The 22,747-nt window shown below is 39.2% G+C and overlaps 1 protein-coding gene across 1 annotated transcript in view; it reads left to right on the top strand.

The window, feature by feature from the left end:
• LOC145980150 (dipeptidase 1-like) overlaps window positions 1-22,747 on the top strand; it is a 279,360-nt gene that overhangs the window by 199,321 nt on the left and 57,292 nt on the right. Inside the window, exon 7 of the mRNA XM_083113193.1 lies at window positions 15,240-15,309. Within this exon, the coding sequence (XP_082969319.1) occupies window positions 15,240-15,309 (70 nt within the window). The remainder of the gene's footprint in view (window positions 1-15,239; window positions 15,310-22,747) is intronic.

The following is a 22,747-nucleotide window of genomic DNA, read 5'->3' as shown; positions in this document are numbered from 1 at the left end:
ATGCACTCAATCCCTCTCTCATACGTTCATTGGTGAACACTTGCGTATACGGTATTCATGGACCTTGGATGCTGGACTCCAGATCTCCTTACCAAGGATTCTAGGTTCAATTCCCAGACATTGCTTGTGTGAAATATTATGTTTACTTTCATCTCCTTCGTCGAATCATCGTTCTTTCTCAATATCACGGTTAAACCGAAGTAATAATTGCAAATGATATTGGATCAGAAAGGGAATCTGCCGGCCTCCGTTGAGGAATGGTTAGCGCACTACGACGCCAGGGGTCCCGGGATTGAATCCCGGCCTGGGCATTGATGTTGTTTGTGAGTATCCTTTTATCAATTTCATCACTCATTCTCATCTTTGCTACTAGACAAAAGTTACAGAAAAGCGAAGTAAAATAGACCATATTAACAAATCAATGAAAGAGAGAATTTCTCCAGTTGCTGAGAACGTGAGCTCTGGAGAGATATGGAGGATTTAGAGTGTTGGAGAGTTCATCCCATTCACCTCCAAAACCATAGGACTGAGGTTTATTTATTCATCAGCAGAAAAGGCTCAGTATTCATTAAGTAATTAAAATAGAAAAGAAAAGCCCAAGAAAAATCTTTCGTGGAAGTGAATAAGTGTTTTATCAGTTCTAGCACTAGCTTACTTTGCCATGGGAGAAACTTACTTACCTCAGGCAGGTGGGGGACTCACAGGTCCATACATTTTCATCACTTAAATATTAAGATACACTTTTGTTATTAAATATTTTCACTGCTTCCTTTGTTGCCTATATGTGCATTTATTTATTAATTATAATAATTATGATTTTTATTAAAAAATAATAACCAAATATAGCACGAGTGTCACTATATTTTGACATTCGGTAAAACTCACAAATAACATAATAATATTTTTAATGATACTTTCTTGTTTGTAGACGGCAGTTGTTTATTAATTATAATAATTACAAAAATTAATATCATTACCAACTAATTGTACATTGTCACTGACAGGAGTTTCTCTAATAACATACATTTAAAGATGGCGCCTGATAGGCCTACCAATTGCATTTTGCCTCCTATTTACATTATATTTTTATTAACAAAGGTAATACAGAAATATTGAGAACACCCTAGGGAACAATATAAATTATTTCCAATTTTAACATTTGAAAAATCTAAACAAAAGATCTAACATAGGGTTAAGGCGCGTTTCAATTTAATGTCTTCGCTGCAGCGAAAAAATCTACCTCTGGTAATCCCAATTCTGCAAGAGTAACTGCTTTCAATTGTCTTTTGATCCCACAATCTAATTTGAAAGCGGTTAGAGCTGAAGCACGAATTCATGCAGCGTCATACCAAACAGGTCTATACACTCAGACAAACTTGTCCTCCATTCATATAGCTAATTAGCACTGAACCGTGGTCTGTCTAGGACGAGATATAATTTTCATCAGGACTGTGGCTTCCTTGTTTCTTTGATCTCTCGCATCTACCTGTTGCTTTACAAACCGCTAATTGAGGTCTCCAAGATTGCTCTCAAGCAAGGCTTTGACATTCATCCCAGCAAACTATCGGCAACAGCGGGAACAACAGGACGGGGGTTAAATTGGATGGTCCTTGGAGATGAAGATGGCGTGAATCAATAGGAGGTGAACACCAATTACTTAGTAGAGTAAACAAACAACACCCCTCCCAAACACTAATGACAAACGATATTATGTACTTTCATAAACATGATGAAACTATTGATACTTATTGTGGAGAATGAAGTGTTAATAATTCATAACTTGCTTGAATATGAACTCGAAAAAAATTGTTGCCCCTAATCCAACCCGTATCAACGGTTCCTGCAAGCAGAGAATTGAACTTGAAGCGGAACAGTGTGGAAGATTCTGCGAAAACATTTGAAATTTCAATTCTCTGTTTGCACGAACCGTTGATTTTTTGGGGATTCTGACGAAAGTCGCACGCACACGCTGAACTGTTACATCACTTACTCCTGGCCAGCTTGTTGATTTCCTCTTGCAGATACACCCACTTTCTTTAAATTGCCTGTACCACTTCCGAATTGAGTGCCTGCTTGTTGGATCTAACCCGAACTTCGTCCTGAAACTTCCTTGGACACAAATAACTGACTGTTGTACGTACATGAAATTCCAGGACACAAAATGCTCTCCTGTCTTCGTTTCCATCCATCTTGATTCTAGCGGCGGAATGCGTAATAAAACATCAGCTTTTCCAGACACTAAAACTTTTGAGTTTTTCTTTAATTTAACATAAGTCGCATGTCATTGTGAATAAATAAACGTGAGTTATTAAACTTTGAAATCGGGAAGATCATTTTCAATAGCCCTGTAAGGTGCAGGTTCTGGAGTAGACACAATGCCAACCCTTCCACGAAAAAAAACAAGCGGGATTAAAGCGGCGTAAAGGTTAAAATGTTCGGTAAACAATGGTAAAAAAAATGAATATTCAGTTTAATTGGGCCTTATGCTTTTGTGTTCCCTTTTCTGTAAATTAATTTGCACAATCTCTTAGGACTCTTTATTTAAATTGTCTTGCAAAGTTAGTAAAAATCTTATTTTCTTAACCTGAATTCTCGTGCACATTTTCTTGAGACAGAGTCATTTTTACCTAAATGTCTTCTACAATTTGTTTGGACAGTGTCCCTGTTTTCTTGTAGCAAATTTTCTCCGAATAATGATTTGAAACATAAGATTTATACGGTAGTGGTATGGTCGTCGCCTTATAATCAAGGGGGCCGGGGTATTTCTTATCGTACTTTAAATTCTAGGTCCATTCCAGGTGAGCCTTTCTGTGCATAACGTGGATTTAAATACAAAAGTTATAAATTTTTAACCACTATGATAATGCTATTTAGCGCATCACAAATTTCATAAATTGAAAAATTCTTCCATTAAAAAATATTAAAAAATAAATTAGTCAATTACACATTTTCCATTATCAGGAACATAAAAATAAAACAAGAATGAATGAAAAGTTTGAATTATACAAAAATGCATTTTTTAACATTTATCACTATCTTTTTCATATTTATAAAGATATTTCATTACTAGTCATTAATAACGAAATTATTCTGAGATCACTGGCAATACAAGCATTTATATCCGTGGCTCTCCATAAATCCCCACGCTGAACCATTACCCTGTATTAGAATAGATTAGCATGTGAATAGAATAACATCCAGTGCATAGACTGCTAATATGATTTAACGCTAATGAGGGGTGATGGGGACATAACCGCCAAATTGTAGGCAAGTCTAGATTTTGAGATCCTAATGAAAGTGATCTGGTTGTGACGTATTGATTGATTGATTGATTTGTTGCTTTGAGTCCACTTTATGCACAGAAAGACTAATCAGTAATGGACCACTATGTGCCTCCACCGGGTATCGAACCGGAACCCCTTCATTACAAGGCGACGACGCTACCACTGCGCCATCGAGGAGGCCTGGTTGTGACGTAAAACAGAACTTTACTCAGTTTATTTCCCGTGTTTGTGTACTTGAAACCAACTCATATTCAAATTGATACCTTTGAATATAGATATTAGTGTGTAAATCGGATCTGTTGGTAATGATTCACACAATTCACATCAACGACCACACGTGGAGCTTTTAGCTCTTACCTGCATACAGTGCATGATGCCTTTGCATCAAGTCGATATACAGTAATAGCATAACACACACAAAAAAGGACCGAGAATTTCGATTTCTCCAGAAGGCATTGCTAGTCGTTGTGGTTACCTTAAACAGTTGGAAAATTTTCACTAAATAAAAAATGAAAATTAATGCAAATAACACACACTGCAAAATTGATATGCTGGAGAACTAATATTCAAGCATCACAAATACTAACTTGAAAAGCAGGGTTCGATTTTTTCTGCTTTCCTCATTTTTCTTTCTATCCAATCTAGTTAATTATTTTCCTTCCATTTCCTTCTACTTCGTCCTCTTCTTCCTATGTGTTTTGTTACACGACTTTCTCTTCTTTCCTTTCCAACCTTTCTAATTTCCTTTTCTCTCTTTTCCATTCCACTCTATTAATTTCCTTTCATATCTTTTTACTATTTTCTGTTACTTTTCTTTGTTCTCTGTCAGTGGCGACGATTAGGGGGAGCGAGGGGGCAGTTACACCCCTACTATTTGCCACTTTTGCTCCGCCATTATGCTAAAACGTATCTACCAAGAGAAAGCAAAATGTCCTTGCCTTCCTAATCGTTTTGGCACCTTACCCACACAGTTTCGGAACCCAATCACTGCCACGGTTCTCTGTATCTTTTCTTGTCCATCCCTTTCTTTTTTGTTTCCTTTTATGTCCTACCATTTTGTTTCTTTACCATTCATATCCATCATTTTACTATAATTTCGTTTCATATATTTTAATTTTTTCTATCTGTTTATTTATAAAGGGTTTTTCTGGGCTGATGATTCAAACTTTCAGGGGTGAAGGAGAAGGGCACATTTATCAATTAGAGATAAGGAACCCTGGTTAAGAAACTACTTAATCGAAAGTTATAAGCGAAAATCAGTGTATGAAGATGTAATACTTTCATTACCTGCACAAGTTTCACAAGCTGCTACATTCACAAAAGTTGTTCAAAGTGGCTTCCCTTAGCTTCGCTACAGGCATGACAAGACAGTCTTGTGTACAAGACACCTGTAGTAGACTGAAGAAGATCTCCAGGCAAGAATTCTCAATGATTGTGACATTGTTCGAACAACCCCGCGGTTGTTCCAACGGGTACGCCAGAACTTTGTGCGACGATGTCATGCTTGCAGCGAAGCTGGGGGACGGCACTTTAAACAACTGTGAATGTATCTGCTTGTGAAACGTGTGCAGGTAATGTAAGCATTACATCTTCATACACAGATTTTCGGTTATAACTTTCGACTAAGTCGTTTCCGGACCAGGGTTTCTTATCTCAAATTGATAAATGTGCCCTTCTCCTTCACCCCTGAAAGTTTGTATCATCAGCCCGAAAACACCCTGTATAATTGTCTTCCCCTCGTATCTTTTCCATTCTGCTCCATTAATTTACTTCCATATTGTTTCGCTGCTTGCTTTCTGTTTTCTAGGTTTTTGTATTATTTCTTTGACCTCAGTTCATATTTCCTTCTCCTTTATTTCCCATCTCTTCCTTTCTTTACCATTCCACTCCATTATTTTACTTCCTCTTCCTTCTGTTTATGTCTCTTCTTTTCTATGTTTTTCTTAATTTCCTTTCCTTCTTCTTTTTCATCCTTTCCATTTCGTACATTTCCTTTCCTTTCTATTCATTTCCTTTCCTGTCTTCTATTTCCTTTTCCTGATGTATTCTTCAATTATATTTCTTGACGCTTTATGTTTTTACTCTTTTCTTGTCTTCCATATATATAATTTTCTCTTTCTGTTCCCTTACTTTATTGATTGCCTCTTTTCTCCTGCGCATTTTAACCATTAAAATGTAATTCATTAAGCAAATTGAGAAGTTTTAGAGAGACAAGATGCAATAGTCGAAACGTGTAGAGTATATCTTTCAGTTTACACAAAATTAGGTCTACGTAAATTAATTACGCGCTTAGGGTAAACGAAGTTTCAAAAATGCTATGATTGTACCAAATTACTACCGTTGCTCTCTCTCTTTATCTCTCTCTATCTCTCTATATCTTTCTCTCTCTCTGTCTCTCTCTCTTTCAATCTCTTTCACTCTCGTTTTCAACACAATCTGCTTTCTAGTTGCAAATGCTGGCATAAAATGAAATTATGGTTTAGGTGCTTCGCTAGTACAAGGGCAGTAAATTTGCAACATTATTTGAACAGCGAATGTAGCTGAAGTTTCGACAGCCCTTGTATCGTATCTAAAAATTAGCGTTTCTATTTATATGGCGAGAGTTATGACGTCAAACGTTTACTTTTCCGCACCGCACATCTAAGTTCGTAACGTTTTGACGCGGGTAAAAAGAACAGAGTGCCTGCGCGTTTCAAGCCAAAAGCTATTCATTTTCTTTACAAGTTCGTGCTTGCTCCTTCGATTCAAGAACAATGTATTCACATTCATAAAGTATGTAATAATAATAATGATGATAATAAATCGCCTTTATTGAGAGGGCGTGTTTCGGCTTCGCGGGTCGTTCTTACAACAAACCCTTGTGAAACACATATTACATTTCACACTTTACACTTCCTAAATATCACTGATGCAGTAGAAAAATCAAAGTAATTAATGTACTGAAGGTACAGAGTTAAATGTCAAACCACAATTAGAATACAATTATTAAAGAGATAAAACTAAAACTAAAACCAATACATCATTCCTATTCATTACACAAAAGACAAAACCAGGCACTATTGTTTGGACACTAGATGCTTCATTAGATTTGTTTTGTGTGTTGTAGGGTGGAGCTCCCCTGAAGTCAGTGGTGGGGGGGGGGGTTCATTCCATTCTTTTATTGCAGTGACTATGAAGATGTGGCAACCAAGTAATCAAATTCCCCTCGCAAAGGGAAGACGAGCTCTTTTTGGCGAACACATGCTGTCTCCAGCTTCCCTGCCAGTGGGTTGAAGATCACATGTGATTTCTTACAACGGCTGCCAACATACGAATGGCGGGAACTGCATCAGTCTAAACTTTCTGGATTATAATAAACTCTCTTAATGTTAGACTGAACGCAGTCTAGTGCCACTTAACAACATAAAACACACTTAGATGAGGACATAGTACCAGCTGAATTTTTTAAAAATACAGTAGATATGAGTGTTTCTAGTGTCAATCGGACGGTCATTCTCCTTAACAAATTGGACGTCTGTAACATTTCATAATCGCATATATTGTAACTTAGGATGAGAGAAACCCACTCTTTTGCCCTCACCCTATCATCACAAAAACACGTAGAAAGATATAGATGGGAACGGGAAAGATGTGTGTCTGAATCAATCCCATGTACAGTCACGGACAGTTCTGGGTAAAGACCTCACTGAATGTCAGAGTTTTGCTTGCCAAACCTAAGGATTGCTACCATCCTTCATGGGAACCTCTGATATTTGATATTTCTAAAATCTGACTGCTTTTCAATGACAGTCAAAAATGGAGAACAGCCAGTATTATATCGACCTATCCATAACCTATAGTAGTAGGAATATCATTTGTGGGAAAAGACAAATCAATTAATAAACATAAGTTATTTTGATTTGGCTATTGATAAAATTATAAATGATACAGATATAAAATTGGGGGTAATAAACTGGAATTCGAATGCTAATTAATTATGATATGGATTATCCCTACCTGCAAATCCATTAAAAATCTATAACCAATAAACCAGGGTATGGGCCAATGTAGTGATTAGTACAAACGGTGCATATCGCAGTTACATAGTAAATATAGCTCCGATTGGTTGACATGTAATGAGACCATTTCGCTTACAAGTTTACTTGAAATGCAAAAGGTCTGATATGTTTAGGAGGATATGTTCATTTGTGTTTGGAAGGGGTAAAGAGGAGTGATGCCTGGTATCTGAACCAGCATTTCCTCGTATTCGCTAATCAATGTGTCGAAACAATAATACGTCTAAGGTCTAAATCACCATCCCTGAGACCTTCTGTAAACAAACGGTCTCACCGATTCGATGTATCACTCCGCGTCAGCTGATCCATGACCGCAATCATCTGCTGTTACACTCATAGTTCGCCGCACCTATTCATTTTATATAAGAGCCTCTGAATGTGAGAACCCGTTCTCAAAATATTAGACGAATATGCAGCCGCATACATTGTTACTCTCCCGGCCATTCTCTCTTTCATAACCCTTAAAACTGCAGACACTGACACACCACTGCACTGGGATACGAACTTAACCACTTCATTTACTGGTTTCTTAGGATACTACTGACAGAACGTTACATAAATATTGAGTAGAATCTGTTTCTCACCCCTTTTCAAAGGCTGTCCTTGCTGGTGTTTTGAAAACAAGCTCTGAGTAAACGGAGACTTTCCCTCACGCATAGAACTCGGCATGTTATTTTTCTAAGGCTAAGTCAGGCAATATTACTAAGTTGCACTACTTCCTTGCTGTTCACATGATTATTTTTAGAAAATAACCAATGTTATAAAATATCATTATGTACACAAATCTCTAAGCTCATTTAAAGTTATATTACTACAAAATGTTCACACTTATCTTGCCTTGCCATGTCACCAAGTTATTTTACGAAGTGCACTATATTTGGCGGAACAAAAATCGTTATTAGGATGCTTGTCAAAGTTTCCAACCGCAATAAATTTACGAACTTTTTGTCTTGCTTTGATCATCATCAATATATTTATTGGACTTACAGCAATGCATATGGCTGTTTATGCCCATTATATATTTTATTTACATAAGATACAATTTACATAAAATGTACAAACAAATTTCAAATACACTCCTATCTATATCAAACCTTAGAAATATACATTACCATGTTATATCATTTTGTCTAAAAAATGCAAGTAAAATATATTCAAAGAAAGAAGCCAAATTTATGGGAAATGATTACTGGTGCAAAGAGTTAACCATAAAGGTGAAGCAATAAGTAAAAAAAGAAAGAGCATTGGGTTTAAAGTGAGACGTCATTTGCGGCAGCGTATCCCATACTACAAATTTGCCATTGTTTTACCTTACGTAATGAATCCTGTATCAACGCTGGATTATCGTGTGGATTATTTTACTTCTATGAGTTTGCAATGCTTTCTGCATGCAGGTGGTTTTGTTTACAGAAGGTGTCAGGGTTTGTGATTTGAACTATAGGTTTGATTTCAGGCACGAGGAAATTACTGATCGATGTTTGCAGAGTTAGCTCCTCTCTCTCGGAGTGATGGAGATTTTTTTGTCTGTGCGAATACAAACTGGCATTCGATTACGAAGTCGATATTGTCGAGAACGTTTCGTAGAAATGCAGGGAGAGGAAAATATATGTTTCTTCTAATAAAAGGGTACTAATAACTTGTCTAAAAGCTGATTAGCTGGAAGAAGAACTTATTAGGAATGGAACAGTGAAATTAATGTACATTTTTAAGGTTTTAATACTTGGGTTATGTCGACGTCTACGTAAAAATCTGTGGTTGTGTCTTTTCTACTTGAGACCTCGGAGAGAGAGGGAGAGAGAGAGGGAGAGAGAGAGGGAGAGAGAGAGGGAGAGAGGAAGAGAGATAGAGAGAGAGTGAGAAGCAACAACGGAGATTCGAAAAGGAACCGTGAAACTAATACAATATTTGAGATAATGCTAACACCAACTAAAGGAAAATATTACATCCCCCTCCTCCTCAATCATAACCGTCGCTTACCCTTCTATCTAAAATAAGCCATTATGGTTATTTAGAATTTAGGTGATCCAGCCAAAAGTGGGTGTTTGACTGCTTGATTGATTGCTGTGGTTTATTTTACTTCGCTTTTCTGACACTTTCGGCTAACAGCGAAGATGAGGATGAGTGATGATATGATGGAATCGCACTCACAAAGAACACCCATGCCCAGGCCAGGGTTCGAACTCGGGACCCCTCGCGAGGGTTTTCTGAATGCTGCGTGTTCAATGACAGGTGGGGACTGACTGGCGTTCACTCAGTCTAAAAATAAACGGGTACCTAGAAGCAACCCTGGGAGGTAAATGCGACCCCAGAGAGTTCCTGATCACATCACTTCTACTAACGGCCGAGATTATGAGCGTGTAAGTCCCTGACTCTATATCCCCCCCGCCCCCATTTGACTTCACGGAAGGTATGGGTAACCAAAACCTGTTCTGCGACTACAAATATTGATAATTCCATCGGCGATATGAGGTCCGTTCCGATAGTCGCACGAGTTTACAGCGTTAAACGAGATGTGGTAACTGTCCGGCACATAAGTGCTCTCGTGCGTTTTGTGAGGTTCGTCATGCAGTCCCCAAAGTTACTTTCCGTGCCTTTCGTGCAAGAACGAGATTCACCCAAGGCACGGGCCAGGAGGCTGGTTAGTTCGGTGAGAATCGTCTTCTGCCTATAGACAACGCGCGTACTTGATGGATTCAAACTGTACTAGTTTGAAAAATGTATTATAATTTTAAAAGAGAGCGATATGAAGCAACATGCACAAGATGAGTGTGCCTCAACTGTTCTTACAATGTGATTAAAATTAGTAACTGTATCAGCTCTAGAGTTTATTTCTGCCAGAATTACATGTCTTCCGCTCGACGCCATACGGAAATTTTCTCTAAACAAAACGCGGCCCCTGCGCTTTCGCCTAGAGTGTCCCATAAGTCTGTAAAATAACTGGTTTTACCAGATACACGGGCCCAGTTATCTTCGTTGTATTTGTTCATTTCCTTAAGACTTTCGGAACTCACGCATAGTCTTTCTAAATTTATTTTCCTTTCGGCCTATAATTTCGTATTTTTCTGACATTCTCAGAACATGTTGATTCCATATAAACTGATATTTTGGAATTTCTTCCACTACTACTTCAACCTTCAATTTATTTTGGATTTCTTCACTTCTAATTTTGTCTCAGAAGGTTACTCCAATGAAGGACGGTAAGTATCTAATTTGGAAAGAACCATTCATTCTAGCTTTATTATGGTGACGAAACGTCCAACATTGCATACTATATGGAAGATCCGGTTTTGAAATTATGTTATACGTATTATCCAATTTGAAATTAAAGATTTTAAATAAAAAAAACAAAAAGTAGGCTTAATTCAAGAAATGCGTGTTACTTTTCTCTTAATAAACTTTTATATTCTCGTAATATGTAAAATATACAAATCCATAATTTTGCCTCTAGTATTAATTAGTAACAAAAGCATACATTTTGAAAACAAACTAACCAAGTTTTGTTGGAACAGTTGCAGCTTATTATACCTCAACATGAGTTGGTATTTTAAGTTCACTTTATGAACAGTAAGGCTAATCGGGACTGAACCTACGGTTTAAGGTGGAATCCGAACCACTGTATGCCTCCACCTGGTATCGAACCCGGGACCCCTTGGGACCTACCACTGCGCCATCGGGGAGGCCTAGGTCTAAATGAGCTCCGTTTGTTGCACAGAGAATATCCAGCCTGTATTCAATCTCCCTCCGCGTGTTCTGTAGCATCTGATGGATTACAGAAGCAAGAGCATTCCACATACCGAGCTGCAGTTCTTGTTGATCATGAAACCTTTGGGGAGAATACACCAGTCTTTGACGTAGCCTTCAAGAAAGAATTATAATGGGGTAACATAAATCTTATGCAGAATGGCAATGGGAAATGAATGTATTTTCGGCTTGTCATTTGGCTTAATTTCGTGCAAAAAGTGCACTCTGAGCGCGTATAAATGTAACCGTTTGTGCACGACTTCACTTCATGAACAGCGGAGCTTGGAATTAGTAGCTGCATTCTCGATTTCCGTGGGCTACGCGTGATTTTTCCTGTACCGACGACATTTTTCTTTGAGCGATACTAGTTCCACCACCGCTAGTTGTACATGTATGGAAATTTCCTGAACTAAACTCACAAATGTACTATTGCTTTTGCAATACTTTAATAACAAATTGCTCGGTGTGTTGAAATGTAATAACTACTTAAAAACTTCCAGTTACAATCCGGACATCATGTAATATATACAGATACATTTGCATGTACGTATGTATGTATGTATGTACCGGGTGGCCAGAATTAAAGTTACCCACCTCAGACATCTCTGTAGCCTGTTTGAGGCATCGTGGAACTCTTAAATCTGTTGAACCCACTATCTAGGCCATGGGGAAGAGGATGGCGATAGAAAAGTTCAATTTTCCGCCACCAGGTTGAAATGTGGCGCTGTACTTCCATTATGGATTGTAATAATGACGTAAACTGCTCAAATTGGTTATGGGTTTGCCTTTACTTTGCAATCTTGCAATAAACGAGTTATTATTTTCTCGCAACTTCCAGCCACTAACAAATGTCTTTCTAAGCTAAATCATTTAACGTGAGTGCTGAACAAATGTTCGGAAGTGATCACCATGCCATTAAATAAGAAAGAACGTGCATTGCCGGTGAAGTTGTTTTATCAGAACGATAGTAAAAATACAGCTGCATTACGAGGTTATAGTCATGCGAAAGGACTTTGAAAAGGGCCCAAGACGACGCATGGGTTAAGAAAGATGATGAAGAAATTTAAAGAGACTGGAGATGTTTCTGTTGCAGCAGGAAAGGACCCCCGGCCGATTGCAGAAGACGTTGTCACCGAAGTGGCTGTTGCTGTGTTCCAGATATTCTGCTGCTAGTGCGCGAGCTGTGGCACGTTCATTGTCTCTGCCTTGGTTGACGGTTCACAAAGTTGTATGGTCCATTTTACAGAGGTACTCCTATCAGATTCATGTGGTTCATCAGTTAAAGCCGCAAGATCCGCCTCTACGCGTCGATTTTGCTCTTCGATTTTTGGCGAGGATGGCTGTGGACGACATGTGGCCTTGGAATATTCTGTGGACAGATGAGGCGCACTTCGCCTTCGATGGGGCTGTAAACACACTAAACCTGCGCATATGGGGTGTCTGGCCGTCCTGTGTGTTGGAGCAACAACAATTGCATTCTGATTACGTCACTGTCTGGTGTGGTTTCACTGCTCTGAGTCCGTTTTTCTTCGAGGAGCAAACACAGCAATGCCCAGTCCGATGTTTCATTACGAGTGCACGTTAAGCTCAACTCCTTGCACAGCACGTGGTTACTGCCTTGCAAGAACGAGGATGTTTAGCGACCACAACCTTCATGTAAGATGGAGCAGCCCCGTATATTGGTAAACAAGTCACGGAACTTCTTCGGGACAACTTTGGCCCTTATCGTGTCATTTCAAGGGGTTTTCCCGATGCTTGGCCTTCCCGTTCGCTGGACTTGACTTTATGTGATTTCTGACTATGGGGATACCTGAAAGATCGTGTGTACCAGGAACGTGTACACACGATGCCTGAGCTGAAAGCAAGCATAAACCGGCATATTGCTACCATTTCCATACACTCTTCTGGCAGGCATATTCAACACTCTTGTACTGGTACAAACCAACAATAAAGACTTATGTTTTTCATTATTCATTATTACAGCGACACATTTTAAACTGGTGGTGAAAATTGAACTATCTTTTTTATCGTCATCCTCTTCCACATGGTCTGCATATTGGATTCACTAATTTCAGAGTTGTACGATACCTCAAACAGGGTACAGAGAGATGAGTTGGGTGACTTCAATTCTGGCAACCCTGTACGAGGTATACATATGTCGCCCCCTGGCGAAGTGGTTAGCACATCGCGCTACGACGCCATTGGTCATGAGTTGAACTCCCGACCTGGGCATGGGTGTTTGTGAGTGTCCATTCATGAATTTCATCGTATCATCTTAGCGAAAAGTGTCAGAAAAGCGAAGTGAAATAAACAGAATCAATAAATCATTAAGCATGTATATACAGGGTGGGCAAAAAGTCTTAGGTCTGACGAATAAAATAAAAAAATACGCGACGGACAGTAATGATATGTCCCTACAGATGTTATAAGGTGAAAATGTCATAGACCATACCGAGTTTTCGGTATGCCATCTTGAAATCCGCCATCTTGGATTTCACTTCAAAATTTCAAATTGGAAGGGGTGTGTGTGACAGGTCAACTACCACTAAAATTTGCTCACGAATTCATATTTGTAGTTGTTTCTTGTCTAACTCGAACGGATTTCGAGGCTTTCCTTGAAAAACACATATCACTTGCCTTTACCACGTGTTCCACATGGTGCCCATGATGTTCAATTGTCAATGTCAATCTGTGATTCCACTCTGCATGAACTCTGGACAACACAACATGCTGGATAGAGGCCATGGCTTCATGGATTCGGCTCTTAAGGTGCTCAATATCCCTTATCTTGACTGAGTAAACCATCGCTTTCACGTGACCAAATATATGAAAATCTAAGGGCGGCAGATCAGGCGATCGCGGGGGCCACTTGACAGGTCCTCTGCGTCCAATCCAATCCCGGGAAATTGCTGATGCAGGTAAGACCTCACATTCTTTCCCTTAAGAGGCGCAGCTCCGCCCTGTTGGAAGTATGTCGGAAAACTACAGTCCTCTGATAACAGTGATGGAAGCACATCCTTATGCAGTAATTGGAGATAACCGTCTGTTGTCAGAGTCCCCTTAATGAAGAAGGGTCCCAAAATTTGCGTTCCCCAAATCCAACACCATACCATTATCATCTGTGAACCTACCATCCTGCTGGGATCAATCCAATGTGGATTAACATCAGACCAATATCGATGGATTTGCTTATTAACTTCGCCGTTCACGTAAAAATTGTCTTCGTTTGAAAAAAGTTTCTGGTGTGGGAAACCCGGTGTTTCCTGTTGATTGATTCGATCACTCTGCAAATTCTAACCAAAGATCAGGGTCATCTTCAGTCAGATGCTGCAATAATTGCAACTTTTACGGGTGTCACTTGAATGTTTTTAAGATTCTCCTTATGGAGGTACGACTCACGACACTTGTCATGGACACACGGCGTGTGCTCCTTTGATGGCTTTTGTGAAAGGATGCCAACACTGCTATTGTTGTTGCTTCGTCCGTAGCCGTTTTAGGTCTATTCGTCCGGGTCCTGTCTTCAACAGCTCCTGTATCCCTGAATTTGGAAAGGAGTGTAGAAACTGTGTTGGGTGAGATAGGATTCCTTTCAGAATGGCGATGATTGAAATCATCTGCGATGACTCTCACACTTCAATCGCCCGACATCAGAACAATCTCTATGCGTTCAGCTTTCGAGAGGACCATCTTCAATTAGTGAACCTGAAACGAAAAGTAACAGAAAAACCATGGTAAATCTCGAAAACCGTTCGAGCTAAACAAAAAAAAACAACCACAGATATGAATTCCTGAGCACATTTTAGTGTGTTAGGTGATGTGTCACACACACACCTTCCCATTTAAAATATTGAAGTTGAATCCAAGATGACGAATTTCAAGATGGCCGCCGGAAACACGATATGGTCTATGACATTTTCCCCTCGCCTATAAAATGTGTAAGGACATTTCACTCCTGTCTGTCGCGTATTTTTTCATTTTATTCTACTGTTCTACGACTTTTGGCCCACCCTGTATATATGTAATAAGATGTGTTATTTTTATATGCCTTAACTTGTTAACATCTTTGTCGGTGTAGTTTTGTAAAGAGTTCATTATAATATTACTTCTTTAGTCTAACATAAACCTTGTACAACTTGCTCATTGCTTCGCTCCTTGTTAGGGCAGACTGCTCCACGGTGGATGCTCCAGGACAGATTCCGGACCATGGAGGCCTCACGGACTTTGGGAAGGTAGGTGAACGCTCCACTCAGTTCTCACTGTTGCTTGTTCTTACTTCACTACATGTCATCGTCTTGTTTTATTGCACTGTTTCTCAAATACAATAAGAACAATAGCTATTAATCAACATGTAAGGAGTGTATTTCTTCTAACAGAAATAATTTAATAAATAAAGTGTTTTCTATTTCAATTCCTGTCACCGGTCTCTAAAATGTCAAACGGATTGTACAGATGCAAACGCATTTAAGGATCATTTAATAATTATTTCTAGCTTCGTTAAGAACTGCATTCTATTCACAATATATGCACATCATGCCTGGTACCTACAGAAATCACAGATAAATGCAGTTTCCGAAAGAACAACATTTTATTCATCAGAAAAATTGGTTGATTATCATGTGCATAGATTAAATTCTGCGATGAATATTTTGTTTTAATTTACGAATAGGGGCGAAAATGTATTTATCCTTACATAAACTCAGGCTGAGTTTGTATATTTTATTTTACAATTCACATGTGATGTAAAGAAACCTAAAATTTCTTTAACTGAACAATGACTATCCGTTACTCTTCAGGCAATCATACGTACCATGTAACCTTTGTTAACAGATAACCGTATTAGCTTCGTTTTATATCACATCAAATTATTTGGATCCGTGAAATGACAAAACCTCAAATAATTCCTCATTTACAGAATGTACTGAACAGCAGAATTGCCGACAGTTTAAATCAATTAAAATTGGATATGCAAGAACATACAATCCACAAGCGTTGTCTCTAACATCTGTTATTTACTTTATTATAATTTTCATTTTATAATCCTTGATCCCTCACTTTTGCTCATTTCTCTCTGTTGTCTATGTCTCACTTCATCTACTCTTTTTCCTTTTCTTTCTATTCCACCCTTTCTCTCTCTCTCTCTCTCATTTTCCTTCTATCTCTTTTACCTTTCCATTCTATTCCTCTCTCTCTCTCTCTTTGTCGTTTATCCTCTCCCCTCTAATACTCCATTTTCTCTTCCCCCTCATTTCTTTCCTCCCTAGCTCTGTCTGTAACAATATAACAATCAATAAGCCATGTTTCCTGCGAAATCAGCCTTCAGTCTTTCGTATTTCAAATATTCCTTCTGGCTTCTAACAGCCATCTTACTTTTGTGATATCTTTACGTTATCTTCGACATGACGTCTTTTGAGCGACAAAGGTTGGGGAAGGAGTAGGTAGTGCAACCCTTCATTGGTGTTAAATATGCCTCAGCAAGACACAAATGAAATGTGTCAAGAAACAGGAATGTTTCGCGGAAAGAAGAGGCACATTATGGATGTGTTTGGTTTACGATTCATTGAATTGATATATTTTACTTCGCTGTATTGTCTGTGAGGCCAGAGCCTCGTTAGTCTGCAAAGTGCAGCGCTCAATACTATATTCTACCCCGATGGGGCCTCTCCGATGGCGTAATGGTTGCGTAGTCTCCTTGTAATCAAGGAATCCAAACTGTAGATCCAGTCCCGATTAACCTTACTGTGCATAAAGTGGACTTAAAACACCAAATCAATCAATTAACTCTTTTGCCTGGAATCTGTGGAGCAAGTCTGCGCATAACGGTAGAGAAGAGGGGAAAGCGAGTTAATGGAGCTAAGCAGTACGCGTTGTTGCTATAAGTCTTTTTAGTTCTTACGGCGGTGCTCTAGAAGCTGGAAAGCGAAGTGTGGAGCGGGGAAGCGACAAATCCAGCGTGATAAGAAACGCAGCAGTATGTAGAACGAGATAAATGTGGTACTTATTTCCGCCACGTCATATCTCTCGGCGCCACCGGGGTTGTCTGGTTTGTCTTCGCGGCTTTCCCGCTCGCCACTTCCCTTCCCAGCTTCTAGAGCACTCGCCGTAAGAACTGAAAAGATCTATAACATATGGTATCTGCATACTTTCCTCTTTATGCACTGACATCCCGTGTCATGCGTTCATTGGTTCAGTCCTCGCTCGTGTCACTTCTTGCGCAGAGACTTGTTTTCGTTCTCTTTCTCCAGACATCTCCAGTACACATGAGTTTGGAAAACCAATTGCTCAATCCCAAGTGTGAAACAATATGCTATTAAAACCTCACCCGGTGATTGCGACGTCTCTATAATCACTTATTTTTCTCAGTGCTGAAGTGTTCATAGAGTACCACGTGTGCAAATTACCTATCAATAAAAGCCGTAGGACATTCGATCCGAGTTGTTTTTGTGTACGTTATGAAAAAAGTTGTAATCACACATTTGGGCATGCAAAGTTTGACCGACTAGTTTAGTGTATTACACCCAAGTGGAAAGTTTTTCGACCACGTTTTTTCTGGTGAAGAGTTCCGAGTTCAACGACTAAATTATTCAAAATTTGTTCACGGGAATTAGGAGACAATTGCAGAACTCTTCGTCATCTTCTATCCCAGAGACATCTTTACTCTGTGCTTTATAATTAGGTGGTGATCTTTGGTTCAATTGCACCAGTTAATGTTAAAAACTTCTCTGCGGTTCTTTTTAAACTAAAACCCGTTTAAATATCAAGATAACTTTTCAAAGGAAGGTTCCGTGTACACTCATTAGAATTTTTCTTAGTGCAGAGTGATTCAAAAGTCCCTTAACACCTCCTTTAAAAATGTAAAAGAGTTAGGCTGGGTACAAATGGTAACGATAGAAACAGATTAAGCATAGGGAGAACCATATTGGTGTTTTCTAAGCGGACGTCCGTCATATTGAATTCAAATCTAAATTTGTAATTGTGTCGGAAAAAAGCAATAAAATGCTTCTAATGCGTCAGTAATGCACTGAGATCATACTGACGTCTAGGGTGAGAAGTCCACGTGTCATTGCACATGATTTTAATCAGATACGTACATCCACACAGAGCTAAGCCTTATGATAGTTGTCACGAACAAATGCAGTGTGACTCTTCCATTGGAATGAAAGTCCTTCACAGTTACGAAGGTAATGCTTATGTTCATGGGGAAGTAAATGAACATGAAATGCAACACTTGCAATCTGATAACTCACTTTGGAAATAGAAAATTTCTTGCAACTTTCCATAGTGTTGTGGTGCTCCGTCCTGTTGAAAAACTCTGGAAAAATAGCTTATTGTGTAGCAAGAATGGAAAAAACCTGTTCACTTAACAAATCAAAGTAGCTCTCAGGATTTAAGGTTACATCGATGAAAAATGAGTAAACTAATCGCGTTCCACACACCACACCATTAAGGTACCAACACAAACCATTCGACTGGGATAGGGTGTTTTAAGGGACTTTTGAATCGCCCTGCACAGAGCTTTCATTGGTCATTGTGCCGATCGAACGAGTGCCCGTGTAGCGGTTGGAAGCGCGTAGCTTGCCGGCGAAATCTGATGGACGTAATCCCTCAACTCAAGTGCATCATTTTAATGAACATATTTCACAATTACACGTAAAATAGTCATTAACTTTCGTAACTAAAGATGACGGAGTTATCTTCCATGTACTTCCACACATCTCACATCTTTGAGAGTCGGCCCTGTGTCGCAGTGGTTAGCACATCGCGCTACGACGCCAGGGGTCCCAGGTTCGAATCCTGGCCTGGACATGGTTGTTTGTGAGTGTCCATTCATCTATTTCATTGTAACATCACACATCCTACTTCGCAAATTAGCCAAAAGGGGCACAAAAAGCGAAGTAAAGTAAAGGCTATCAATCAAATCAATCAATTACATATTTTGAGAATGTTTTCTTCAAGATCTCACTTCATCAAGAGTTTGTTTTTACATATGAATCGTACATGAAAATTCCTTGTTCCACAGTGTGCGCTGCGGAATTATAACCACTATTAACATTTTTTAACACTCAAAACTTATCTGTCTCACCTTAGCGCCGGACTCCGTGGCGTAATGGTTATCATAGCACAATTGACGTCAGGGGCCCTGGGTTAAAATTCCGCCCTGTGAATTGGCGTTCTTTGTGGGTGTCCCTTCATCAGTTTCAACACATCATCACTCATCTTAACCTTGCAATTAGTCAATAGTTGCAGAAATGCGATATAAAATGAGCCAAATCAATCAATCGACCACTTATCAACTTAGTAAACTGTACAAAAGCGAACATAAATGTTTCTTCAATACGATATATGCACACCTATGAAAGTAAATACTGGCATTCACGGCAGAGAGAGAGAGAGAGAGAGAGAAAGAGAGAGAGAGAGAGAGATGGCCACAATCCGACATCTGTTCTCGATTACATTTAGTTGATCAGTTGATCGCAGTCAGTGTTTCGCACTGAGCTTACCGAAGAGAAATCCGACGAAGCAAAAACTGCCAATTGCGCTATGTGCTTGAGTTCAGGATATATGAAAACGGTTAGGTCCTAGCCGCTAGACTGAAACGTGTTCTAGTGGCCCGGTAACTAAATAAATTTACTGCATATCACTTTCCAAAAACGAATACTATAACTTGAATATGACACAGAAATTGCAATGAATAGCGAAACGTATTTTACCATAGTTTCCAAAAATGTGCCTCATAGCTAATCATAATCTTTCGTAACTTCAGTATATGCAAGTTCCATTTTCAACATGTCTATTCTCAAGCAAATACATTCGTTAGGTAAAACCGTTATTGGCTCTATTACCCTTACAAAGGTACATGCAAGTAAACTAGTGCAGTGCAAAGTTATTGCAAAATGTCTCGAGCTCGGTCCATGTTGATTCCTTTGTCGTAGTTACAGATCAAAGTCTGTTTCAAAAGGACGAACCAGCAACAATACTTCATCTTCTTCTTTAATTTGTATTTATAGACAACAGAACTTAGTAAATGTCAAAAGTAGTGGTATCTGTCAGCAAAGAAATAATTACAAGTAACTCAATTGGATGATCACGTGCATAATTTGTAATATACACATGTACATACATGTATACAGTTTGTGCACGTATTGATTGACTGATTGATTGAATTGTTGTTTTAAGTCAACTTTATGTACAGAAAGGCTAATCAGTACTGGAACTACAGTTTGAAGAGGGATCCGAACCACTATGTGCCTGCACCGGTGGTATAGAACCTGGGACCCTTTGATTACAAGGTGACGACGACGTATAGGTATGTGTATATATATATATATATATATATATATATATACACACACACACTATCCAGCACACCACACACACACACACATAAGTATGCGGGGCGATTAAAAAATATCTCTATACGGGAAATGGAAAATTTGCTTAAGGAAGGAAACTTTGCAGTAACGACATGAATTTATTCGTGTTTTGTGTGTTATACAGTATGTTTAGTGCGTGACCGCCTATGCAAACATGGGTGTTACAATAAACGTAGACGGTGAGTAGTGCATACATACATTTCCCATACACATATATTGCGGAGAGAACTATGGAGACTGTTCTGTCCAAAATATATACAAACACACCCACACACATAATTTAATGTCCACTGTTTGTGATAATGATTATTCTTTCATACAATACAATTATTATGAAATGCCAAGGAATGTTTAAACCTTCATAATGTGTTGCAGATATTTCTCCTTTCGTACTTCTCTACTTCCAACACTTGCAGCCTAATTTACTGTCTTCCTTCGTTGACATGATGAGTTCAGATTGAAGCTGGTGTCACCGGCGCGTTTCACATTTCACTGGAGAAGCCGCCTAAGGCAATTATTCTCTCGAACGTCAAACATCAAATGACACGGATGACATTTTCAACATTTTTTCCCAGATTACAGAGAAACATTATCAATTAGTTCCATCAATTAGAAGAGCAGGTGGTCTTATATGTCATTCTCCATCCATTTAGTTGATGGCTACACGATTAGGCTTTCCATGCTATATTTTTCAAGCATTCTGACGTTGTTGATTTTTTTCTGGCAGCTAACAGGGACCTATCATCTGACAAAGTGCTTTGATGTGAAGTCAGTTTAACGCTGATAACGAATGCCCTGTTGGAATGGCTGTTTCAGCACGTAGATGACAGTTTGTGTACAATGTGTCATCAGAAACGACCAGAAAAGATTCTGTATATCCATGAACTAAAAACTCCAACATTATTATCGTTGTGAATAATTGTCGATAATAAATTGAAAATACACAGGTAATGGAACACACAGCAACCCTGGCGTCGTAGCGCTGTCTGCTCACCATTCCGCCACGGAGATCGGCGATTGAAGGTCTCGCACAGACGAATTGCATGAATTTACATTCCTGTTTTCAAAGGGGAGATCCATGTACGTACAACATTGTAAAAAGCCAGCTCCCGTTGCGGAGTGGTTAGCACATCGCGCTACTACACCAGGAATGCTATGTGTACCTTTACCTGTTTATATCAGTACCTGCTACGGGTTCCGGGTTTCAATCCCGGCGTGGGCATGGGTGTTTGTGAGTGTCCATTCATCCATTTCATCCTACCATCACTCATCCCCGTCTTCGCAATTAGCCAAAAGCGGCAGAAAAGCGATGTAAAATTAGGAAAATCAATCAACAAAAAACAAACAACATTGTAAAAAGTAAGTACAAGAAAACATTAACATTAAAAGTGAACATTCATTTAAATACAGAAATATATTTCCTCGGCATACATTAGAGAGAGAGAGGGGGGTGGGAGAAGAATGAGACAGAGAGAGAGAGAGAGAGAGAGAGAGAGAGAGATAGGAATCTAAAGTATAGTATTTGCAATATTGTGTAACTGTGATGCCGACTTCGCATTGTGATTGGTGACCTATAAGTTCTGACGTTGCACGTGGAGCAAGATTTTCTGCGAGGGCTTTTTTAGTACAAGATATTGACAACAAACACTCAACTGTGTACTCCTCCAAAGTGAAATCATTAAAACACACCCGAAATGGAATTATAAATGCACCCTTCATGTTACATCTCTCCTAAATTCTCGAGCTTAAAGAATCTCGTCCGGTTTTTCCAACTCGATTAACATTAAAATGAGGTAGCCAGTTGGCGGACAAGATTATCCCATCGGAAGAAAACATAGCAGGGCCAAGTGGACAGAAACAGAGAGACAGAGTCATCTAATGAGAGAGAGAGAAAGAAGAGGACAGAACGGTGTCGAATTTCAATTGTCCTAACCTCAGAATGAGGCCGGGTTGAACCGTTTCATTAAGTGCTCTGGTGGTATTGATCTGTTACGTGCGTTACATGAGCAAAAGTTAACATCGCCGCGGGTGGAACAACCGGCTGTCTCCGTCCTAGTAATTGAGGGGGGAATATCCACAGCTTTAAAAAGCCAATACGGACAAGAAACCCTTGTCCGCCTAAACCGGACATAGTAACCTGTCCGACTGATTATGAGTCGGTCTTCTCTCAGACGTGTTCCTCTGATTTTTAGGGAAGGGCAATAAAGCCAGATGTAACAAGGTTCCCTTAGAGATGTGGATAAATTCTTTCGCCCTACACGATCTAGTACATATTGCAGCAACATAACGATGCGCA

This window comes from Lepisma saccharinum, chromosome 27 (genome assembly GCF_977018435.1).
Source record: "Lepisma saccharinum chromosome 27, izLepSacc3.1, whole genome shotgun sequence".
Classification (NCBI taxonomy): domain Eukaryota; kingdom Metazoa; phylum Arthropoda; class Insecta; order Zygentoma; family Lepismatidae; genus Lepisma; species Lepisma saccharinum.
The sequence above is the reverse complement of the archived record's forward strand: the minus strand, read 5'-3'. Positions and strand labels throughout refer to the sequence as shown.